Raw genomic sequence first — 24,453 nt, forward strand, 5'->3', positions numbered from 1 at the left:
ACTGTGCATATTGCTATGATATGTACTAAGGAAATATCTAGACAGTAATATTGTCCTACTGACAAAAAAGAATCCCAAGTCACCGGGGAAAATTGAAGAATGCTCAGGAGAATATTAATTAATCACATGTTGTCAGATTGCCAAATAAACCACAATTAATGCTTGTCATGATGTTTGTCACTAGCTTTCAGTATAAATAGTGCTTAAGGAGCATAGCACTGCGTGATTGGGAAAACCAGATATATTTCGGATATTTAGTTCCTGTTCAGATAGAAAAATTTGCACCTTTAATATTTTCAAAGACCAATAAAGTTTTTGTAGATATGCTGTATTCCTTGTGTAGCATTTGCTTACTTGTAATAAAGAAAAGACCATTTAAATAACATTATGTTCTGTTGAGAGAAACAGCAAGCCAAAATGGAAAAAGGTCTAGTTAATTAATATTCGTATTATCAGCATTTGCACACAAGATACATTTAAAGATAATATGCTAGTAGTAGCAAATATAGTTATTATGTCTTGAAAGAGTGCATTTGTTTTTTCATGGATGATAAAACAGCATATAATACATAGAATGGGTTCTAACACACATGCATGCACGCACACACAGCACTGTTGAATTTGCTCTCGCGTGATGGCTATTACAACAAGGTGATTTTATTGCTGCTTTATATGGTTGGACTGAACTGCAATCAATATCATTATGATAGACGTCTTTTATATTTAGTGATTGAAAGTATCTGGGTAAGAAGTCCACAATATACTCATGCAGTCACATTCTGACTTGTTCTTGTGGACTTTGAATCAGTTTTGAGTCTGAATAAAAAAATCTGGTCTGATATTCTGACATAGATATAACAGCATTCTGTCAAAGGTGGCAGTGTTGTATGCCTTTATGTCGCTGGTCTGTATCAGCTGCCTGTAGTTGATGTGCTCATTATATCTACAGTCATTTGTATACATATTGTTAACAATTAAGGTATGTCTATACAGCTTATGGCATTGTTTGAATCTAATGCTTTTGTGAAGGTAGCACAATAGGTTATCATTTTCCTTGTTCTCCTTATTAATTATCCTCAGCCTTATATAACATGTTACATTTAAGAGAACAAGTATAGCATCAGCTACATCAATGAATTGATATTGAAATACTTTTTAGAATTTTTCTTTTTGACTGGGGTTTCCACCAAAGGAAAGGGTTCTGCACTGTGCAGTAATGGGAAAATTTACATTTTTGGTGCTTTAAAACAGGGAATTTTATATTGTAAAATCAGCATGAAGATACAAACAAGCCATTGACTTCCATTTCTCCAACCCTTGTTAACTTTAGGAAACAACTGAACACATGCTTTTATTTTCTTGCAGTTGGTCGGTGGTGAGCTGGACCTTGAAAATAACTTCATCATACAAGAACCTGAAAATATCAAGCACATGCTGCAACTAGTAGACACATGCAATCCTACTTTACAGGTAGATTATTAAGAGATTTGTTAGATCTTGTGATCATACTTAGAAGGATAATAACTCTTCGTATGAGATCTATATTTCAAAATGAAAACATTGTGAACAACTCAAAGAAATATGATATGTATTCTGTTTTACCACAAAAACGTCAGTTATAGCTAATATACTGATATCTGAGCTTGTCTTTAGACCATGTGACCTCCATTGATGGCTATACTCTGTTATAATCTCATGGAAATTTAATCAAAAAAAAAACAAACTTAGAAAAAATCAGGGACTAATTTTGAATGTAAAAATGGATTCATTAACCATTGGTAAGTATGGGAAAATTGTTGTTTACTCCAGCAAAATTCATTTTTTGGCCAAAACGAAGAGTTGTTATCCCTTTAATAGAAGATAAGTAGACATGTTGTTCAGGTAGAATTATGTGTATACCATAAGATTGAGCGCTTACATTTTATCAAAGCACAAGGCTTATCAGAGGGAATAAAAACTAAATGAATGATAAAGATATTACTTTTGGCTTATATGTGGAGAGATGGTGTGTATGTAGTACTAGTGAATGGAAGTAATAGGTTTTACAGAATTAATTTTATGTTTTTGTGATTGTAACATATGTAGTTAAATAATTTTTGTTACATGTGTGAGAGATGGTTTTTTGGAATGTATGCCATTATATGTTTCTTTTGATATTTATAATAGAAGACTGCACATAGAGTGCAGACTCCAGCAAGTTAAAATGTTCATGTGCACAGAAGGCTTTGTATTTCTAACAGTTGCAAATAATACCAACAAAATATCTTTCTCAGGCTGAGATATGGAGCATCTTCACCGCCATCTTGCGCAAGAGCACACGTAACCTGCAGGCATGCACAGAGGTTGGTCTGATTGAGAAGGCACTGCAGCATTTGCAGGAATCGGATGAAGTGGTGGGAGGTGGGTATTCCATCAGATGTGATGTCAAGTGCAGCTTGTTTATAACAATACTGCTACAATAGAGGGCCATAGCTTTCATGGCTTTGTGTGAAGTTTTCTCTGGTATCTATAACTAGATTCCGTTGCCCAGTCCATTATTTTGTGTTTTTTTATTAGTTTAAAACAGTTCCTAGTATTGAATGTTTTCTCCTAGATCTCCTCATTGACATGATGGGCGTGTTAGCAAGTTACAGCATCACCGTCAAGGAACTGAAACTGCTGTTTGGATTCCTGAAAGCAAGCAATGGAAAATGGGTGGGTTTCTGTTTAGAAATTCTAATGAACAACTGGTGGTTCTGTGTAGGTTTAGACTGATCAACAGTATTGCTGAGGATGAGGCTGTCAGTAATTAGTATAGACTCACTCCTACTGTCAGGTGAATATGTATTAAAGGACACTCCTTGGCATTCTTGTTATTGATATTTAGCAAGCTTTCACTTCATATTTCAGCCTCGGCATGCTGTCAAGCTGATTTCTGTCTTGAGACACATGCCACAAAGACATGGACCTGACGAGTTCTTCAGCTTTCCAGGGAAGACAGGAGCTGTAAGTTTCACAAAGAGCTATCTTAACAACAGCGATACGACTATTTGATGTAAAATTCCCTTAGTATAAAATCCTAAGTACAAGTAAAGTTATTGCTCAGCCTTTCTCCTTTCTTATTTTCTGCAATAGTCTGCTTCTCCAGAAATTTAACACCCCATTTCCATAGATTTTTAGATCGATCTATCCCTGTGGGGAGTCTCACTAGATTACTGTCAGCTTGGCCGGCTTAAGCGTCTGTCCCGCCTACTAAAAGCTGTAAGGGGGTAATTAACTATGGTGCCCGCTCGGCTGACTGCAATTTAGCGTGAACCCCCAGGGAGTTAGGTCGATCTAAAACTTTAACTTTAGATCGATCTAAATCTCTGGGAAAGCACCCTAAAAGTGTAATACTGTATTTTTGTTTTTCAAATTTAGTGTATAGCACTGCCCCCTATTGCCAAATGGCCATACCAGAATGGCTGGACCTTCTCTACTTGGATCAGGCTGGACCCAGTGTCAGGAGGGAACATAGAGAGAGAGAAACCATATCTGTACACGTAAGTCTATGGGAATTTACATTGTCTGCTAAGTTAGGAATGCAACCAGTGTTGTTAATGGTTGAAATGTTTTCGATTTTAAAAGATCCATGGGCTTGTTGATGTTGATATCCACTGAGCATGCCAGTGTAAGAACTGGTGCTGAGAGCAGCATGGGACAAAGATGATCCCTGCAGCTACTGGAAGCGGGATAGAAATTTAAAATCGACCTTCTCTGCAACTTCCTTAATATGAAGAAGGTATGCCATGTTAATCTATAATTCATGTTAATCTATAATTCAGACAAGCTTATTAATAGGTAAAGATATGACAAGCTCTGTATCAGCTGAGTGATATTTCAGTTTCCGTACAGCCAAGGGCCTGGGCTACTCGGCACACTTCATAGGAAGTGCTCTGGTTATCACCGCCATGAAGATAGCAGGGAAGGGATTCCAGCACTGTGTCAATTTTGAATTTCAACCCAAAAAGGTAAGAATTATTTGTTTTACATGAAATATCAAGGATAATTATTTATAAAAAAAATCTGTAATATATTTATTTTTATATGCTTGGAGTGTACCTGCAGTTGTTCTCATGATGAAACTGGCATTTATCTTAGTGTTTATTTATACTTCCTTAACAATTAAGCTGTATATGTATGTACAGACTACCTGCTTCCAGTGGTACATATGTGTATTATATTACAGACTACGTGCTGGTAGGTATTGTTTCCAGTGGTATATTTATATTGGTATATATTATATACGGTGAATTGTATATTTATATGTATATCACAGACTACATGTTCTCTGGTATTATTCCCAGTGGTACATGGTCACTCTGGTCCATGTGTACAGGCTATGGGGGAAGAGTGAAGTCCAAGTGTATGTTGATGGTCAGATGGTGTCCACCACAGAGATGTCCTGGTTGGTCAGTGGGAATGAGGTAAGATGGACAGCTGCACTATTGAAAGACAGAACTACCATCTTGATTAAATGCACTAATTTTGATTCACTTGTGCTCAGGTCGTGCTGCTAAACCAGATTCCTAGTGAGACAAAATTAAGTGTGTTGTTTTATTAATTTCCACATCTGAGAAAATATGTGTAAATATACCCATTGAAATGGATTGTTTTCCAAAGATGTAGTTACTGAGTACGAGACGGTGTGGCAAGAACAGTTTAATCAGTATTCATAGGAAGAAGCTATAGAATAATGTATGACATTCACACGGCTTGTTGTGTTTTATTTCCAGCCATTCAACAAGTGTTTTATAGGCACCACACATGAGCAGAAAGAAGAGAGCATGTTCTGTGGTCAGATGTCCACTATCTACATGTTCAGTGAAGCTCTCCAGCCTCAGTACATAGAAGCTATATATCACCTTGGACCAGCATATAAAGTAATGTTACTCTGCAGATTTGTTTTATTTTTATCAAATTGTTTTTATCTTTAGGTACATGTGAAATAAAAATGACACATCAGTGCTAGCTGTTGTTGACTTTGACATATGTTTTCTTTGGATTGCTGCCTATGTGGCATTGAGTTGAAAGTAAGACATACATCTAACAGTCTTGAGACATAATCATAGTGGTAAAAAATTGCTCAGAGCAGAACAAAAAACCTGTGGAGTGTATCTTCTTACACTGATTGTCACCTCTTTTCAGAGCCAGTTCCGGTTTACCAATGAATGCGACACTCAGGGACATGAGGTAAGGCAGAGTTGCTATAACACTAATCTCCACTTCTACACCATCACTTCATACACAATAACACTGTATTGATATTGATGAAAACATTACCACCAGTACTTAAAGGTTAAGAAGACTATGAGAAGACAATAATTGTGGGAGTGAACTTATTCAGCAGTTAATGGTGGAGAGAATTTCTATGTATTATTTGTTTTCATAGCATCTTCATGATTTTTATTTGATTATTGTTAATTCTTTTTTTATTGGAAAAACATTCCATAACTCCTAGTATATACATGGGTTAAAGTTTTCAGGATTATCCCTGATTTAAGGTTTTTCAGTCTTCGTGATAATATTTTTCAAATAATGTATATGCAATTGAGAAATTGCAAGCAACGTTTTCAGGATTTTAAGTTTTTAAAACTTTCACCCATGTATGTATAATGGCTACTTATTTTGCCACTATAGTTGTCATGCAATGAAAAGCCAATAATTGTCAGAGCATGTAATGTTTAGGTTGTCATTGGAGGGTTAGCTTGGTTGTAATATAGTCAACATCTGACTGTGATTTCAGATCTTATTTGATGACAAGTTTCACTCCAGTATTGTGATGATGTACAACCCTATAGCCTGTGATGGACAGCTCTGCCTGGAGTCCTCGCCTAAAGGAAACTTTTCCATATTTGTCCACACGCCGCACGCTCTCATGTTAGAGGTACACATTCATTGGGATATTTTTTATCATAATATAATATCTTATAACTTTATTGTTGGCTGTTGCCTTTTAAAGACAGTCTAAAAACCAGTTACAATAATATTTAAATTGTCTAACTTGAATATTATTGTAATACAAGAAAAACTATCAGATCTCCAAAGCATTTTACCTGAATTTAATAAAATCACTTATAATAATATGATTAAACTATAGAACTGATGACGGTAGAACACTTAGTATAATTGATAGAATCCAAACATAATGTTCCATTTGTTTGTTTTTTTTTTTTTTTTTGGTCTGTTAGGAACATTATGTGAATAGTTTTGGACAGATTTTGATGGAATTTAAAGAGTGGACCAAAGAATAAATAATCCGAATTTGGTGGTGATCAATATCCATCCACCCTATTTATATTGGTAAAACACAGCATTGCACAGGCCCCGTTTGTATATTTTTTCTTTATCCATACTATGACACAGGTGCCATTACCCTTTGCCCCTCTGGCTTTACATGAATGTTTTAAACTAAGTCAAGACTGGTCCAAAATTTATGATTTATATATTTATTTATTTATTAATAAATATTCTATCCCATTATACCACTTTTGCCCACTGTAATCAGTTGACTTCCACAATCAATAACAGTGTGACCCATAATTTTTTCTCCAAGTATATTTTCTAGCCAGGATTATTCACTTTTATCTGATGGGAATGTTTGCCAGCACAAGACTAAGATACACAGCTTTAAACTATTAAATTCCTGTACAGCAGATTGTTGGAGTTTGCATGTGTATTTAAATGTAGTTATAGTAGCCTATATATTTCTAGGGAGTAAAAGCAGTAGTGACCCACTCCATCCACAGCACTCTCCACTCCCTAGGGGGGATACAGGTAAGATATATAGTAGAATACAACATCACACATGATACAGGTAATATATATAGTAGAATACAACATCACACATGATACAGGTAAGATATAGTAGAATACAACATCACATATGATACAGGTAATATATATAGTAGAATACAACATCACACATGATACAGGTAATATATATAGTAGAATACAACATCACACATGATACAGGTAAGATATAGTAGAATATAACATCACACATGATACAGGTAATATATATAGTAGAATACAACATCACACATGATACAGGTAAGATATAGTAGAATACAACATCACACATGATACAGGTAATATATAATACAATACAACATCACACATGATACAGGTAATATATAATACAATACAACATCACACATGATACAGGTAAGATATAGTAGAATACAACATCACACATGATACAGGTAAGATATATAGTAGAATACAACATCACACATGATACAGGTAAGATATATAGTAGAATACAACATCACACATGATACAGGTAATATATATAGTAGAATACAACATCACACATGATACAGGTAAGATATAGTAGAATACAACATCACACATGATACAGGTAAGATATATAGTAGAATACAACATCACACATGATACAGGTAATATATATAGTAGAATACAACATCACACATGATACAGGTAATATATATAGTAGAATACAACATCACACATGATACAGGTAATATATATAGTAGAATACAACATCACACATGATACAGGTAAGATATAGTAGAATACAACATCACACATGATACAGGTAAGATATAGTAGAATACAACATCACACATGATACAGGTAAGATATAGTAGAATACAACATCACACATGATACAGGTAAGATATAGTAGAATACAACATCACACATGATACAGGTAAGATATATAGTAGAATACAACATCACACATGATACAGGTAATATATAGTAGAATACAACATCACACATGATACAGGTAAGATATAGTAGAATACAACATCACACATGATACAGGTAAGGTATAGTGGAATACAACATCACACATGTTACATTTTACACTCTTCATCCATCATTAGAGTATCATCAGCAAGTCACATATGGTAATACAAATTTTACATTTGAAAAGCAAAAGTAAAATTACATGTGAGTTTTCTTCCAGACCCTGTTCCCACTGTTTGGTCAGTTAGACTGCGTACAGGAGAGTGCCAGTGAGGAGGAGAAAGTAGATCACACAGTCTGGTAAGCTGGAAGTACTACAGACATGGAGATATTTTATTTGATTTGATGTTTATCTTCATTATTGTCAATTTTTTACATAGATAACTTAGCTTCAAATGGATAAATACAGGTATTTTAGAGGGTAATTCAATTGTTGTTAAAATGATGTCAATATTTTGATCATTAACTAAACAGCAGTGATATTTATTAGACTACTAAATGTGGATTAGAAAATTAAGCTTTTTATCATTGGATGTTATTGTCAATTAACATTGTCGCTAAATGTTAATTACTTTTTAAAACTGTCTTTTGGGTTAGATTGTTGATGTGATTGTGGGTCGTCTTCTTCAGCTCCACACTTTTGGCCCTCCTTTGTGACTTACTAGAGAGCTCTGTGACTATCCAGCAGCAGATGTTACAGAACAGAGGTTTTCTGGTGATAAGTTACTTGCTGGAGAAGGTAGGTGGCAGGGGTATCTGTAGGTTACAAAAAAAACACACACACACACACACACACACACACACACACACACACACACACACACACACACACACACACACACACACACACACACACACACACACACATTCAGAAACTTGATGTTCATTTAAAAATAACCTTATCAGCAACTATAATATCCATTCTCTTCACTAATGTAGCATTTGGTGAAAGTGGATTTCTAACTCTTTACCTGTGTCACATTGCTATTGCTATTGGAGTATGGTAGTAATAAGGTACATGGTCAGGGTTTGATATTCAAAATGTATCTGATTTAAATACGGTTGGAAACCTGAAAATTAAGTGCTTTGCTTCTATATTAAAATATGCTGGTTCCATTAGGTCACCACCTACATGTACATGTATTTCTGTGCATTTCTTTCCATTTAATTTTGCAATTCAGTAATGGCACAAAAATTCTGAGGCAGAGGACATGTATGTTATAACTTGTAGCTCTTCCCAGGCTACGTATAGCATAACTGACATCTTTAGGCACAGGGTGGCTGTGACTGTCAACTACTTCTTTACTAGCTAGAATCAGGAGACGTATATATGCCATTAGAATTCACTGATTCAGTAGCCTGTGATTTAGATATAGATTCCTTATTTGAAAATTAGACCAGTGTAGGGAATTAGAATATAAATTGACCAGTAAGATTGGCTTATTGTCAGCATTTAGTATATTGAATACAAACAAGTTAAATTTTCCATAACTGTGATATTAGCATATATGATACAATGGCAGTGTAACAAATGTGTATATAATTCCCAATGTTTTCACCAGGCAATAGTGAGGTCCTCTGAAACCTGTGATGCAGTAAGTATGCAGTTATAACTGCAGTTTGGTTGGACACTGTACACCGTGCTATTTGCATGCGGTTGCAGTGGTGACTGCTCCACCTTAGAACTAACCAGCTTTCAAACAGTTCATCTTTTTCCAGCATATTGCAATAACCTTGACACAATATTACACTTGGTAGTTTTTTTTCACGTGAATGCTGTAACATTGATAGAGATTTTTTAGACAAACCTGATATCTTTGGAATGGCAACTCAAACCAAGTGATTACCCATACAATCTGCCTTCTACAACTAACACTTGGCTTGTGCGGGTGGTATTATTCTAGACTTAACATTTAATTTCATGATTTAATTTGTTGCCTTCAGAACAGCACAGACATTGAGCAACTGTAGCCTGTATTAATCCAGACAATTCTTACTAACTGTAGAGCCTGGACTACACTCTGAGCAAATACTGAGTATGACTTTAATGCAGAGTGCCTGATTTGTTAAATATCAATCAGCATGGACTCCCCCAACTTCTTATGATATGCAGGGCCTATGTTTGCTGGCAAAAAACATGGTTAATGCCTTCATTACACTCGTATTAACTAGTGTTGAAAGAAAAATTGGTTCTCTAACATTTAAAACTATTTTTTGTTATAAATATTTTATTATTTATACCATAGCATATACCAGTGTTAAGGGTGCACTGAATATACAGCTATATTTGGAATTGCTGTAAAGTTTGTCTTTTTTTTTTAATTTAGTAAAACTGGATCTTGTGATGACTGTTGTTGTATTTAGTGGCTTTAATAAGATATAATAAATAGTGTGGAAAAAAAAAACGAAGTAATTAAATTCTGCAAAATTTGTGCAGGTGCATTTGAGTATAGTGTCACTAATTTAAAGTGATCTAACAACATTCCATGTGTCATCTCGAAGAAGAATTTATTCAGAAATAATTTTGCATTCTAGGCATCACGTGAGCACCTGAGTGAAGATGTCCTGAACTCTTTCCTGAAGTTGACCAAATACTTGGTGGGACTGCCCAATGGTGGACCACTGTTGAAGCAGTTATTTGACCATGTGTTATTTAACCCTGCTCTCTGGATACACAGCCCTGTGGCAGTAAGTGAACCTTCAGATACACCATTGTACTGATGTCTGAGCTCACTTCAAGAGGGCATTTTTTCAGGCAAATAACCAAACAGTTTTAGGCAAATAGTATATTTGAATTAAGATGAAATTACTAGTGTTTCACTTAGCTAATTCTCACTTCAAGGTGCAGACCAAGCTGTGGACATACATGTCTACAGAGTTCATTGCTGATGCCCAAATCTACACCAACATCAGACGTGTCAGCGCTGTGCTGCAGACCATGCATTCTCTTAAATATTACTACTGGGTGACCAATCCTAAAGACAGGAGCGGCATCACACCCAAAGGAACAGGTACTATCTGGTCTTACAAATGCCTCACATACATAGAGTGGAGGCTTTGGTTGAAAAATAGGGTATTATGATACACCAGAAATAACTCATTTTAAGCATTATAGTGCTCTTGAAAACTGTTTTGTCTGGCCCCTATGACATCATCGTTCTATCTGAATCTAATGTGACCGTGGGTATTCAGACACACATATATACACACATTGGCCATCTGGTTGACAAAATAAGAATTTACAGAAAATAATTCAAAACATGCATGTGCACATATATATTAACTGTTGCATTTTGAAGAGCGACACCTTCCTTGATGTGCCTAACCCAGCTTGTGGCACAAATAATTCCAAGGGAGTAGCAGTGCTTCTCTGATCTTCTAGTTGAATTAAACATAATAGGTACATATAACCTGTTTTTAAAAACAGAATGTATTTATAATATATTGCCCCTTAATTTTTGAATTGATTAAATTTACATTTGCTGCCATGGTTGACAGATGGGCCTCGTCCTGCCAAAGAAGAGATCATTAAGCTGAGAAGCTTGATGCTGTCCTATCTGAAGCAGCTGATCATGAGGGGGCCTGGGATATACGAGGACGAACTTCAGAGTTTGCTGAACTTCCTGACAACAGTGCACGAGGCAAGTCCTTCATTGTATGAATTATTATACTAGTTTTGTGCACATTGCAGAGAGAGTTTAAAACCTTGTTGGTATGATCAATGAGCATGGGCAGAAACAGTGACCTCTCAAAAGTTAGTTGTTTGGCATATTAAACAGTGGAGAAGGTGGCAAGTGAAGGAACAGAGAGGTTACTTTTGCTGCTCATAGTAAGCTTATCTTGGTCAGGCAGCCTGGTGAAGAAAATATACCATTCTTGGGATTATTTTCTGAATAATTATAATGATTGTGTTGAACACAGCAGTCAGTATGTATTTACTTAATGCAGAATTTATGAATAGTGCATGTTTGATACATAAAGAATTTTTACAGGATGAAAATCTGTCGGATGTGTTGAGTCTTGTTGTGACACTGATGGCAGAGCACCCCTCCTCCATGGTGCCTGGCTTTGACAGGAAGAATGGAATCAGGTAGGACGACTGCTTTGTATATTGAATGTGTTTGATGGAAGCAGTACATTTTATATGTAGGTTATTGTTTCTAGACAAGACAGACTGTAGAAAATCTTTCATGTTTACTATTTAAAGGAACTCCTTGCATTTGATTATCCCCCATATTTATTTATTAATATTTATGCCCTGGAAAGCTTCTTATATTTCCCCAGTTTAGACCTTAAAGACTATAAAATCCATTATTATCTGAAACATACCTAGTGTTGTTATTATCTTCGTAGCCTTCTCTGGTAGCCATTAACAGCACACAATGTCTGAATCGTACACAGCACATGGCTGCAATACAAAACACTGCACCATTTTCTTATGTAAAAACAAGAAAATGTATGTGAAGGCAGATGTCATTCTAAATGACTAGCCAGTCCTTTAAAACTAAATTATTAAAATGAAAAATGGAATAAGATGTCAAATCCAAGTGCAGGAACAGGTTGAACAATGAAATGGAAGTATAAGAAAATAATTGCCCTTCATCCCAGGGAAATTCATTGTGGTGGGTAAATTTCATGGAGAGAATCTTTTACTGCTGTAGCTCTGGGTATATCACAATAGTTATTAGTTCAAAACATTGGATGTGTTCTCTGGGATGATCAGTTATTTTACATACAATAACTATGAAACTCATCACTTTTCAAGTAATCCCCTTCTATTAAGGTGATCCTGTAACTGTCATTTTTTTGATGCGGGGGCCTGGTTTCCCTGCCTGCAGTGCTGTATATAATGTTGTTCATTCCAGGACGGTGTTTAAGCTGCTGGCATCTCCCAGTGAAATGATCCGGATAAATACACTCAAATTCTTAGGATTCTTCCTCATGAGAAGTACACACAAGTAAGCAGTTTTAAAAAATATAGAAGTAAAAATAATGTTTAAAAATAAACCATTTCAATTTTTTTCATAAATTCATATACTCACCCTTCAAGAAATAGACAAAACTATCAAATTTTGCAAATTTGTGCAAAATCACATAGCAAATTTATGTACCAAGTTTTAATTGAAACAGTTGGGTAAATTTTGATATAGAATTCTTCAAATTTGGTGCAAACCATAACACTAAAGTGCATCATGATGTAATTCCATTGTGTTTTGGAAGTTGCTTTTTATAGCTTATGCAAATATTGAGACAAAAACCATGCACATTATTGAAGATTTCATAATCAAAATTTAAACTTGTAATAAGACTGATGGAATTGTGTATTTCTGACCTTGCATTGTCATTGAGAACAAAGTGTACTATACACATTGTAATATATTGTAGACATCGTAAGCAAACGTGTAAATGTTGTGTTGATTCTTTGTATCAGACATTGCAGGGCGTTTGCATTAATTGTGCTGGGAACAGCTAAAAACGTACCGGTTTTTGTCAATTTCTTGAAAGTGTTGTTTTCTTGAAGGGTGTGTCTATAAGTTATGCTTCCAATCTAGAACATGGTAAAATTATTCCTGTAATTTACTTTTTAATTTCTAGTTTTCTCGCTACATAAATTGTTTGGAAAAAGTCAATTTTTGAAATTATTGTTGATTTACTTAAGCAAGTAGAAAATTTTTCTCTAGGTAACAGAATTATAGTTAGTCAAAATGCAATAAATGAATGCAATAAACTGAATTTTTAAATAGTTCTGGTCACTGTTCCAGGCGCAAACATGACTCCATGGGTCCACACAATTTGTTCTCATTGCTCTCTGAGAGGTTGTGTCTCCATAGCAACCAGCTCACCATGAACACATACAATATGCTTTTTGAGGTAAGGGAAAATACATGGACCTTAATTCACTAGAGGGGTCTGGTTTTGTCTCATATTAGATGTGAATGAGATGTTTTAATTAATTTTCAAAAAATGGGCATAGAAACCAAAGTTGGTTGTGAGGATTAATCAATAAATATTTTAAAAAAATTTTTGACCAAGAAGTAAGTTTGCAAATATATTTCCTTTCTTCATAATGAGGGTAAAATGATGTTCAAAGTTAAAACCAACTTTTTGTACTTGAGAGTAAGGCTCTATTCCCATAGATTTTAGATCGATCTATCACCGCGGGGAGTCTCACTAGATTACTTTCAGATAATCCGACTTAAATGTCCGTCCCGCCTTCTACAAGCTTTAAGGGGGTAATTAACTTTCGTGTCCGCCCGGCTGACAGCTATTTAGCGTGAACCCCCAGGGAGTTAGGTCGATCTAAAGTAGGTCGATCTAATCTATGGAAATGGGGTGTAACTGTAAAGTGTAATGTGGGAAAGAGAAAGTGAAATGAATTGTGACACATGAGCCTTTTGTTTAGGGTGGGTACAAAATTATAGCTCAGTATGTCTGTTAAGGTACCTAAATTATTTCTTGCCTTGATTACTTGTCCTTGAAATTATTTCTTTCTGGAATTCTTTAACTTCAGGTGTTGACAGAGAGAATGTCCAAAACTGTGATTGAAGGCAAACACCCAGAACCAGATAACAATTTTAGGATAGAAAATTCATGTAAGATATTAATTATTTTCTTAAAGCAAAGATAAAAGAAAAAGAGAAATTGCCTTTGTTCAGAGAGTGAAAAAATTGTTTTTATTGTTTTTATGGTGGTTTTTCACAGAAGTTCTGTTTGATTCCTCAGTTATTTACAATAAGAAATGTAAAAAAGTTTTATAAAAATAGTACCATGATTGTAATCACACTTGGATCAAGTATCACACCACATGCAAAGTATACAAAGTCATATTTTTCTTTGTTTCAGTGATTTTAAAGGTAGTGGCCACTCTAATAAGACAGTCAAGGCAGACAGAAAGTTTGATGGAGGTCAAGAAAGTTTTCCTCTCTGATCTCATGATTCTCTGTAATAACAACAAAGACAACAGAAGGTATTATAACCACGTATGAATAGAAATATTTGAAAAGAAAAATGAAAACTGCAATTTGGATGATAATGAACATATTTGTAGACAGCATAAAATTGGTGCTTCAATTCCTGTTCTTGTGTTCAAATAATTTCATTAGCTATCTCAACAAAATTAACAGTACGTAAATATGCAGTTTATGGTTATCAATTAAAGAAGCCCTTCTACATTAAGTATTTCCCCTGGAGAGCATGTTAAGTGTGTAATCTGTACTGACCGTTGTAGAACCATCCTGCAGATGTCTGTGTGGCAGGACTGGCTGTTCTCCATGGCCTACACATACCCCAGGAACCAGGAAGAGAGGAAGATCACAGGCATGGTGATGGCTCTCTTCAAGATGCTGCTTCACCATGCCATTAAGATAGAGTATGGGGGGTGGAGGGTCTGGATTGATACCCTGGCCATTCTACATTCAAAGGTGAGTTATGTCTAGTATTATTACAAGTTACGTATGCCAGGTTCAGTGTGATCAGTTTTCCTAAGTACATGTCACATCCTGGCCTCCTGTATCTTCACTGACAAATGGTGCAGTGGATCCTGTGACAGTGCCTTGTAAAAAATATGTTCCTCTTTCAGATATCTTATGAAGACTTCCGTATTCACATGAGCAAGGTGTATCGTCAGTATGAGCAGCAGCGTGTGGACCACATCTCGGACCCCCAGGCCAGGCAGACCCATCCTGTCAGCACCATATCTGGCATCTCAGATGAACACACATACACCAAGCCAGCTCCCAAGAGCACTGTCACTGTCACAGAAATCAAAGAGAATGGTGATACTGGTGCAGACAGCACAGGATCAACAGAAACAGAACAAAGAGTACAAGATACATCAACAATTGAGGGGAAAGAACAAATACAAAGTGGAGATAAAGAACAAGAGGACAGTCCTTCCAAAGTTAGTGAGAATGCATCATCACCTGTGAAGAGTGTTTCTGAAATGGATGGTGCTGAATTGGAAAAAGGTGTGAGGGAATTTTTGAATGAAGTGATCCAAAATGCTGTGAAGAAAGTTGAGGAAGAAGGTAAAGATGGCAAGGAAGACAGAAATGTTGCTCAGGAGAAGACTGAGGTTTCTGTGGAGAGTGAGAAAGACACACTCGCTGGAGTACATGACAATAAAGCTGAAAGCCAGGAGCATACTGAACATGAAAGCAGCTCACAGCAGTCACAACCAAAGGATCAGACAGGAGACAGTGCCAAACAACGCCCTGCTGGCACCAGGGGGCAGCACCACTTCAGCCCAGGACCAAGAGCGCCACCTTTTAGGATCCCAGACTTCAACTGGTCCACCCTGCACCAGCTGCTGCTGTCAGACCTGCTGTTTGCAGTGGAACAAGATGTCCAGGTCTGGAAGACGTAAGTTATAGCACACAGCCAGCTCTTACAATTTATACCTACATGTTTTGAAAACAAACTAAAGAAATAGATTAAGCTTCACCAGAAAAGAAAAGAATGCTAGAAGTTGAAATATTTGTTTAAATTTTATCATTATAAAAATAGAACACGAAACCTTAAGAGATTAAGACCTCTTTTTATGTTTATGGTTTATGATTATTATAATCTGTTAACACTGCACATGAAAAATCAAACATTGTCATTTAATTCTAAAAATCCCATAACTCTGGGAGAATTACTGTCGCATTGGATACAGATCAGGTTAAAGCTCACAAATGAAAATACAATAAAAATATGCAGGTATTCAGAAGAATCATGTTGGAAAACATTTCAGCAGCTTGCCAGTGATTGAAGCAATAAATTGGTGTACAGTACCAAATTGGATGCCCTACTCAACCTTAAACCATCATCTTCTCTTTCAGTCACAGCAGTAAGACAGTGTTAGATTTTGTGAATGCCTCAGATAATCACATATTTGTGGTTAACACCATCCATATGATCTCCCAGCTCGCTGATGGCCTGATCACAGCCTGCGGGGGATTACTGCCACTGCTAGCAGCTGCCACATCGCCATCAGTAAGTAGCATATAGGCACACTGGTCAGGTTACACACCATTATTTTTATCTCACCTTAACTTGGGTTGACTATAGAGTGGTTTAAGCAATCTGTATGCATTAGCCAGAAACTCCTTATTTACTGCCTTACATACATTCTTTTGGATAACAGATAAATCCACAGTGTTCAGTGACTAAATTTTACATTTACAAGCACGTCATCTTACAGGTGATGTCATAATTCCAGTTTGTCAACTAGTCAGCTTTTGTTGGTCAAACTGTTGACAAGATCTTTAAAACCATAGTATTTTCAAAATCATTTTAATAATGAGATTAAAGGTAAAATGTCATTTGACATTGTGCTACAAAGCCGTATTTGTTGCAATCTACTCCTCAGTGAACAACAAAAATTAAATTTTTTAAAGCACTGCATCGGATCATGCAGTTGAGGCACTTAAAAAGTTACTCTTTTACTTCATTGTCAGTACATTTCTCTTTCATATTCACTTCTTATATTCTTAAGTACCTTGTATATCATTACATTTTCTAACATAAGTATCCCCAGTATTTAACTGTATGTATCCACCATCAGGGGGAGATGGAGATACTAGAAGCCAGCCATGGTCTGACCTTGGAGCAAGCTATTTCCTTCCTACATCGCCTTGTTCACCTGGCAGACATTATGTTATTTGCCAGCACTGCTAGTCTCCCAGAACTGGAACAAGAGAAGAACATGGCCAGTGGAGGGATACTTAGGCAATGTCTGAGAATGGGTGAGGTCCAAAAGGACAGATTATGATATGATTATTGTCACCTTGTTTAAATATTGCCAATTCAAGGATGTTTGCATATGAAATAAATTAGGACTTTGTTATAAGAATTCATTCAGTGCAATAAATTTCTGTTGTATATTTAACAGTTTGTACAGCTGCAGTAAGGAATTGTCTAGAGTGTCGTCACCGTGAATTCACCCGCGGTAGGACTAGAACAAGGTCAAGGTCAGGATCAGTGACCTCGTCCCCCACTGGACTGGGTCCCAATGGTGTCCAGGTGGCCAACCCCATCATACAGTCTCTTATCAATGGAATCCGACCATCCACTGAAGTAAGCCACTTTACAGAGAGTTGTTTTCTGAAATTTAGTTATTAATGTATTTTCTGTAACAGAAAGAAAAATATATTTTTAAATATAAAGAATTACTTTTGGGTTTCTTCTTTCTCTTTTGTTTTTGTTAAGAACGTTTATGTTCTACATTGGTATTCAATGAGGTCACCTTGTGGCATTGCTTCTTGGTTTAATATGCTAATTATCATAAAAACTTCTGTTCATTTGGAAAGAGTTGACTATCAAACAATTAAGGAAATGATCTAAGATTGAATGTAATTATCAATAAAACACTTCTATTGAATGATGAAATCTTATTTCAGAACATAGTTGAACACCTGGGCAGCCAGGAGAACCCAGTGAAGGACCCAGAAAAACTCCTCCAGGAGATGGACATCAACAGACTCCGTGCTGTGGTCTACAGAGACATTGTAAGCATTGTTCACATTTCTGATGCTCTTTACTTTCACATTGACAAAGTTTGCACAGGCATTCACAGCAAACCATGTCCAGATAGACAGCTCATGAACAGTGTTTTTCTCTGTTTCCAAAGTGTCAGTTTTCACCTCCAATCTTTCTCTTCTAGTGGTAAAAAGGTTCATCCTTCTTTTTTCTGCACAGATGTTACCTTTGCCTTGATTGCAATACTTTCACTTGTTTTACACATATTGAGTAGGCAGTGTTTGTAATGTTGGATTCTGTTGCTGTTCTCTTTCATTTCATTGCTGCATTATATGTATTATATATATATTATCAGGAATGCATATCATTATATATCATCTTTTACCATATTCTCCTTCTTTATTGATTATTAGGAGGAAACCAAGCAAGCTCAGTTCTTGTCTCTAGCCATCGTGTACTTTGTCTCTGTTCTGATGGTTTCTAAGTACCGCGACATTCTGGAGCCGCCCAGCATTCCGTCCACACCGTCCACGGTGGGCGTCAGGATAGGCCGCTCTGCCTCACAGATAGAGGAGGAAGAAGGTAGGTTCTGAGAGACCACAGCTAAATGAAGGCTGAGGAACACATGGCTGAAGAAAGCATGTATGACTTGTCCAAAAAAAAAAAAAAAAAAAAAAACACGGTTGCAGGGTATACCTCTAAATTGTAGGTCTCAGATCAACTGCTGTTTTACTGATAAAAGAAATGAGTGAATCTTTTTCATAATACCTATGAATTCTGTTGATAAGCTATAACTTTTCTTGAACTGTTCTTTAAAGAAAAATATATTTTCATGTACGAACTCGGAGTGCTCAGGGTTATGGAAGCAGTTGGACATTTTAAAGTAGATTGATCAACCACTATGATGAACCAATTATTTTTGAGGTTAAGTCTTAGTGAAGTTGGCCTGTGTGGATGTGTCTCAAATGGAAGATGTTGTTTATATAACACAACATCCTTCCTACATGTCCTACTCTGTTTACTCTGTTTTCCTCTCTTGCAAATGTGGTGCTGTGCTTTATGTGTTAGTGATTTTGGATTTGAAAAAAAAGTGCATGCAACTGTTACTTTGATGGAGTTTGCAGAATATAATAAGTTTATGATGAAGTATTTTAACTTTTAGAGAACTGTTGATATTGAGCCTTGTTTGGCAGTTGTTTAAATCTATGAAGTTTGTAGTGTAGTGTACATGAATGAGAAAAATGCACTCTTCAAACCCATTGTTTTTATCTGTGCAAAGTAAAATAGATGTTTTTAATAGTGAAAGTGTTTTTTTACTTTGTATCTTAAAAATGTTGATTTTATTGAGTAAAACAGCTCATCTTAAAAGGTTTTAATTATTTAGTATCATACTATTACTTACTTATATTATGTGTAACATTTAAAACAGGATATGTGGATGAAATGTGTGGTAATGCAATGAATTATAAACTAAATAATAAGCTTTGAAAAGTTGATCTCAGTCTACATTTAGTTTGTTGGATCATCTGTACCATCCAGTGGTTTTCAAATGACTGGGCTTTGCCTTGTGTTTGTAGTGGTAGTGTACACAGGTGCTGACAGCGGTGGTGTGCTGGCGCATATGTGTGCTAGTGACACCAGTGGTGATGGTGACACCAGGGAAGACACCTGGAGGGTTACGGACAGCAGATATGATCACAGTGGTGAGGATAATTAGGATAGGGGTTCAGTCATGTAAGGTAGTTCATGGCTGCTTTCACAAGGTCTTTGTCTGTAGTGAACACTGGCTGTGGACTTCAGCATGGCAATCTTGCACCCAATGCATGGCAGACTTGTAAAGAGGAAAAAAATGGTAGAATTAAGTCCATGGTGTCTGGCAAACTGAGAGCATGTGAGATAATGAATGAAACAAGTTTGCACTCTGTGCATGCAACTGACACAGAATATGGTAACAGCCTGGCAGTTAGAATACATAACTGATGTTGTCAGAATGTAACTCTTAAAGATTTTTTACTCTCTCTTCATATTTGGTAATCAGGCTTATGCTTTCTTTAAACTTGTGGTAGATCAGTGTTGTTGCTAAGTATTTATGTGCATGTCTATAGATTTTTACACATAGTGATAATCTTTATGGCACAGACACAAATGCAGCTTAAGAAAGAAAAACGGATGGATTGTAGGAAACCATAACAGGATTTTTTATGTGACTGATATTGTCAAATTTGGTTTAAAAGCTTTCATTTTACTAAAAATGGAAGTGCTGCAATGCCTTATTCAAATACACTGAAAATAATGAGCTATGCATTGGCATTTGCCTGAAACCCTTACAGCTGACCATTAGAAGGGGACAGAGTTTTGTGGTAAATCATGTTTAAAGGGATAATAACTCTTCTTATGAGATCTATATTTCACAATAAAAACATTATGAATAACTCATAGAAATATAATATATTCTGTTTTACCACAAAAACGGCAGTTATAGCTATTATTCTGATATCTGAGCTTGTCTTTAGACCACGTGACCTCCATTGATGGCTATACTCTGCTAAAATCTCTTAAGAGATTTAAACAAAAAACCAAACTTTTTAGAAAAAAACCAGGGACTAACTTTGAATGTAAAAATGGATTCATTAACCATTGGTAAGTATGGGAAAATTGTTGTTTACTCCAGGAAAATTCGTTTTTTGGCCGAAACGAAGAGTTATTATCACTTTAACATTTATGTGCAGACACAGATGTACATAGTGCATAGTCTGTATACTCGATTCAAATATGTACGCACCTATCTAATGCACCATTTTCTTTGATTTTGTGACTATATGATGATACATTTTTAAAAGATATTTAGAATTCACATTGCTATACATAACAACTATTTTTACAATTTTTCACATTGAAATGTATATTATTATTATTATTATTATTATTATTATTATTATTATTATTATTATTATTATTTCAGAATCTGTATCACCCAGAAGGATTGTGACCAGACCAGATGCAGACGTAGCTGTCATGAGGCCGCCTGAGGACCATGCTGTGAGCAGGGCAAATGGTGAGGTGGCTGCCAGCAAGCCTGGGGAGGAGAAGACCCTGTCCTCAGGAGAACCACCTGCTCCACAGCCCACACCAGATGACACAGGGACAGAGACAGCCTCACAAGGAGATGCTGACAAAGTAAACGAGTCTGAGAAGGAAGAAAAGCAAGGAGAAACCAAACCTGCAGATGAGAAATTGGACTCTCAATCTGAGGAAAAGAGTGAGGAGGCTAAAGTGGACGAGGAAGGTGATAAAGCTAATGTCTTAAGAGATATTGTTGCTCAAGCAATGGAGGAAGGAGAGACTGAGAAAGAGGACACAGAAAAAGGTTAGTCATTGGGCTGGTCATGATTAGGAATTGTCTTTTTCACTGCTTACTGTAGTGGGGGTTGTATGAGAATGGCCACTGTTTAGCCATGGGGGGTGGGGGGAAAATAAAGTCCAAGATGACATAATGAGGATATGAAATGAAAAGCTGTTAGAATAAGCTTTCTATTGATATGCAACATGTTGGCATATCTTGATTGGTTAAGAAGATAGCCACGTACTTGCCCCCCCCCCCCCCCCCCCCCGTCATCCTAAAGATCAATTTAAGCTGTGTAAGAGTGCAAATAATTATGAATGTACGCAGATATCAGTGACAGCTCTTGTTTCTAGATTGTTTTATATTTATTTGACAAGAAATGCTCATTTTTCTTTATTAATTTCAAGAGAAGTAAGGTGAACTGTTATAACTTATTTTATTATGCAAATTGCACAAAAACATATTAGGATTATTCATGATTACCTCTTAATTCACCACTCTTATACTGCTCACTTTGTAGAAGAAGCTGTGGAGAATGGAGAACCTGAGACATCTGATCAGACTACAGATGACAGTGGTGGGACAGAAAAAACACAGGAACCTGTTGGATTGGAAGAAGTTAGTTTGGAGGAGGAGAGAAGAAATGACAGGCCAGAACAGGGTATATAACAGAATAGAATATTGTGTGAATGCCTTTGAGGTTAAACTACAACCCACTTAATTTTTTTTCTCAAGTTAAAAATATTTTTAAGACCTTGGACTGAAAATACAAATATAATGCAAATTCGGAGTATGATTTTAATGAATAGATTCTCCATAAATGCTTAACAGTATTTGTTATATTATAATTCTTTAAATTTGCTAGTAGACTATTATTTGATGAGAAGAAAATTGAGTTCAAACATCGGTTAGAGCTACATGTACTTCCTGTTAAGTGTTTTTATATTTGCAACATTTGCTGTTTTGTTGAATATTACATTCTTGTTTCCATCTAAATGTGACTACCATATTGCCCCTTCAGATGGCAGCCAGGAGGAAGCAGAAGAGTTCCCACATCCTGAACATCAGGAGACAGCTCAGCAACAGCAGCAGATACCACCACATACTGCACCAGATGCTGGAGACAGTGTGAAGCCGGAGGAATTTAAGCGTATGGATGCAGACCCTCATGCAGAGAATGCCATTGCTTCAATTCAGTTTGCAGGCAGTGCAGAAGGTGGGGGAGGAGATGGGAAAGAGGAATGTAAGAGGCCAGAGAGTTTTGACTTCAGCAAACATATGCCAGGTAAAGTGTCTTAATGACAGATGTCTAGATTGTCTAGATTGCTTTTTGTGCCACATTATTTTTTAACTTTGGGGCAGCTTGTGTTGCTAGTGTCACTTTTTTCTGTACAGTATGGTAAACCTGCACATTGACTACTTCTGTTTGTGGTGACTTCGCAATATAAAACTGCAATTTATTGGGAATTTGTATACTTGAATTTGATAACAACAGGTACATTTTTTGACAATTTTATATCATATCTCAGATATTATGTCATGTAAAATTGGTTTCTGTCATACTTATCGATAACAAAATTGTTCTCAGGTACTGTAGAAAATCTACCAGCACCAGAGGATGAGGGGACCTTAACAGAGAGACTGGAGAGAGCACTTGGCACCAGTGCCCCACTTCTCAGGGAGATCTTTGTGGACTTTGCTCCTTACTTGTCCAAGACGTTGATGGGGTCCCATGGACAGGAGCTGCTGGTGGGAGGTTAGTGTGCACTCCAGACCCACATAAAAACTTAGGCTAATAATATTGTATGTAGAGCTTTCATCTGTTACTGTCAGTGGGGTAACTGGCCACTGTGCCATTAGAAACATACTTACTAACCCTATTGATGCCAAATATTTGTATTGTTAAGTTCAAAACTCTCTCTCTCTCTCTCTCTCTCTCTCTCTCTCTCTCTCTCTCTCTCTCTCTCTCCTATTGCTTGCATGTGCTTATGCATACACACACACACACACACACACACACACACACACACACACACACACATCTTAAGAAAAGCAAATATAATGCTTTTGAGTTGCACTGATCTGAGTTTTTTTATTGATATATTTGATGATATTCTCCAGGAAGCTGCTATTGCACTAATGTACCTCTGTATTTAAGGTTTGGTTACTCTGAAACAGAGCACATCTGTAGTAGAGCTGGTGATGCTGCTGTGTTCTCAGGAATGGCAGAACTCCCTGCAGAAACATGCCGGGCTGGCTTTCATAGAGCTAGTCAATGAAGGAAGGTAATTATATAGCAAAATATTGATGAAGTTATATATATATATGGTTCATTGTGTATAGGTTTGAGAACTATAAAAGCAAATATTACAAAAACATATTTTTAGGAAAGCTAAGTGAATGTTTTATTTGTAGATTCTTGAGTCAAGTAAAGCTTAAAGCAGTATATGATTTTAGCATTTGACAGAAGTGGGGTGGGTAGGATACCCTGTATGTACTGTCATCTCTTCAAATCACCTCTGTTATACACATATATCATTTCCTGTGTGTTCTACAGATTGCTGGCTCATGCTACCAGGGACCATGTGGTGCGTGTTGCCAATGAAGCCGAGTTTATTCTGAACAGAATGAGAGCAGAGGACGTGCAGAAACATGCAGAGTTTGAGGTATGGTTGACATATACAGGTGTATAGCCTGCACAGTTTGAGGTATGGTTGACATATACAGGTGTATAGCCTGCACAGTTTGAGGTATGGTTGCCACATACAGGTGTATAGCCTGCACAGTTTGAGGTATGGTTGCCATATACAGGTGTATAGCCTGCACAGTTTGAGGTATGGTTGCCATATACAGGTGTATAGCCTGCACAGTTTGAGGTATGGTTGCCATATACAGGTGTATAACCTGTAGAGTTT

General features: G+C 36.4%; 1 protein-coding gene across 2 annotated transcripts in view; it reads left to right on the forward strand.

The window, feature by feature from the left end:
* The window catches only part of LOC106180567 (neurobeachin), an 86,844-nt gene that overhangs the window by 4,964 nt on the left and 57,427 nt on the right, over positions 1 to 24,453 (forward strand). The window contains exons 2-36 of one of the 2 annotated variants that reach the window (XM_087008940.1): positions 1,366 to 1,470; positions 2,274 to 2,400; positions 2,594 to 2,694; positions 2,890 to 2,985; positions 3,400 to 3,521; positions 3,863 to 3,989; positions 4,326 to 4,445; positions 4,755 to 4,901; positions 5,167 to 5,211; positions 5,765 to 5,905; positions 6,733 to 6,795; positions 7,955 to 8,034; positions 8,365 to 8,473; positions 9,297 to 9,329; positions 10,270 to 10,422; positions 10,577 to 10,745; positions 11,233 to 11,375; positions 11,727 to 11,824; positions 12,600 to 12,692; positions 13,497 to 13,605; positions 14,246 to 14,327; positions 14,578 to 14,701; positions 14,963 to 15,155; positions 15,314 to 16,095; positions 16,557 to 16,710; positions 17,282 to 17,462; positions 17,609 to 17,793; positions 18,117 to 18,224; positions 18,609 to 18,777; positions 21,158 to 21,562; positions 22,059 to 22,199; positions 22,560 to 22,823; positions 23,127 to 23,294; positions 23,697 to 23,823; positions 24,096 to 24,204. In XM_087008940.1, coding sequence (XP_086865066.1) covers positions 1,366 to 1,470; positions 2,274 to 2,400; positions 2,594 to 2,694; positions 2,890 to 2,985; positions 3,400 to 3,521; positions 3,863 to 3,989; positions 4,326 to 4,445; positions 4,755 to 4,901; positions 5,167 to 5,211; positions 5,765 to 5,905; positions 6,733 to 6,795; positions 7,955 to 8,034; positions 8,365 to 8,473; positions 9,297 to 9,329; positions 10,270 to 10,422; positions 10,577 to 10,745; positions 11,233 to 11,375; positions 11,727 to 11,824; positions 12,600 to 12,692; positions 13,497 to 13,605; positions 14,246 to 14,327; positions 14,578 to 14,701; positions 14,963 to 15,155; positions 15,314 to 16,095; positions 16,557 to 16,710; positions 17,282 to 17,462; positions 17,609 to 17,793; positions 18,117 to 18,224; positions 18,609 to 18,777; positions 21,158 to 21,562; positions 22,059 to 22,199; positions 22,560 to 22,823; positions 23,127 to 23,294; positions 23,697 to 23,823; positions 24,096 to 24,204 — 5,373 coding nt within the window. The remainder of the gene's footprint in view (positions 1 to 1,365; positions 1,471 to 2,273; positions 2,401 to 2,593; positions 2,695 to 2,889; positions 2,986 to 3,399; positions 3,522 to 3,862; positions 3,990 to 4,325; positions 4,446 to 4,754; positions 4,902 to 5,166; positions 5,212 to 5,764; positions 5,906 to 6,732; positions 6,796 to 7,954; positions 8,035 to 8,364; positions 8,474 to 9,296; positions 9,330 to 10,269; positions 10,423 to 10,576; positions 10,746 to 11,232; positions 11,376 to 11,726; positions 11,825 to 12,599; positions 12,693 to 13,496; positions 13,606 to 14,245; positions 14,328 to 14,577; positions 14,702 to 14,962; positions 15,156 to 15,313; positions 16,096 to 16,556; positions 16,711 to 17,281; positions 17,463 to 17,608; positions 17,794 to 18,116; positions 18,225 to 18,608; positions 18,778 to 21,157; positions 21,563 to 22,058; positions 22,200 to 22,559; positions 22,824 to 23,126; positions 23,295 to 23,696; positions 23,824 to 24,095; positions 24,205 to 24,453) is intronic. The other variant, XM_087008941.1, reaches the window with a different exon arrangement.

The sequence above is a fragment of the Lingula anatina genome, chromosome 3 (genome assembly GCF_051362555.1).
Source record: "Lingula anatina isolate TDL-2025a chromosome 3, LinAna3.0, whole genome shotgun sequence".
Lineage (NCBI taxonomy): Eukaryota > Metazoa > Brachiopoda > Lingulata > Lingulida > Lingulidae > Lingula > Lingula anatina.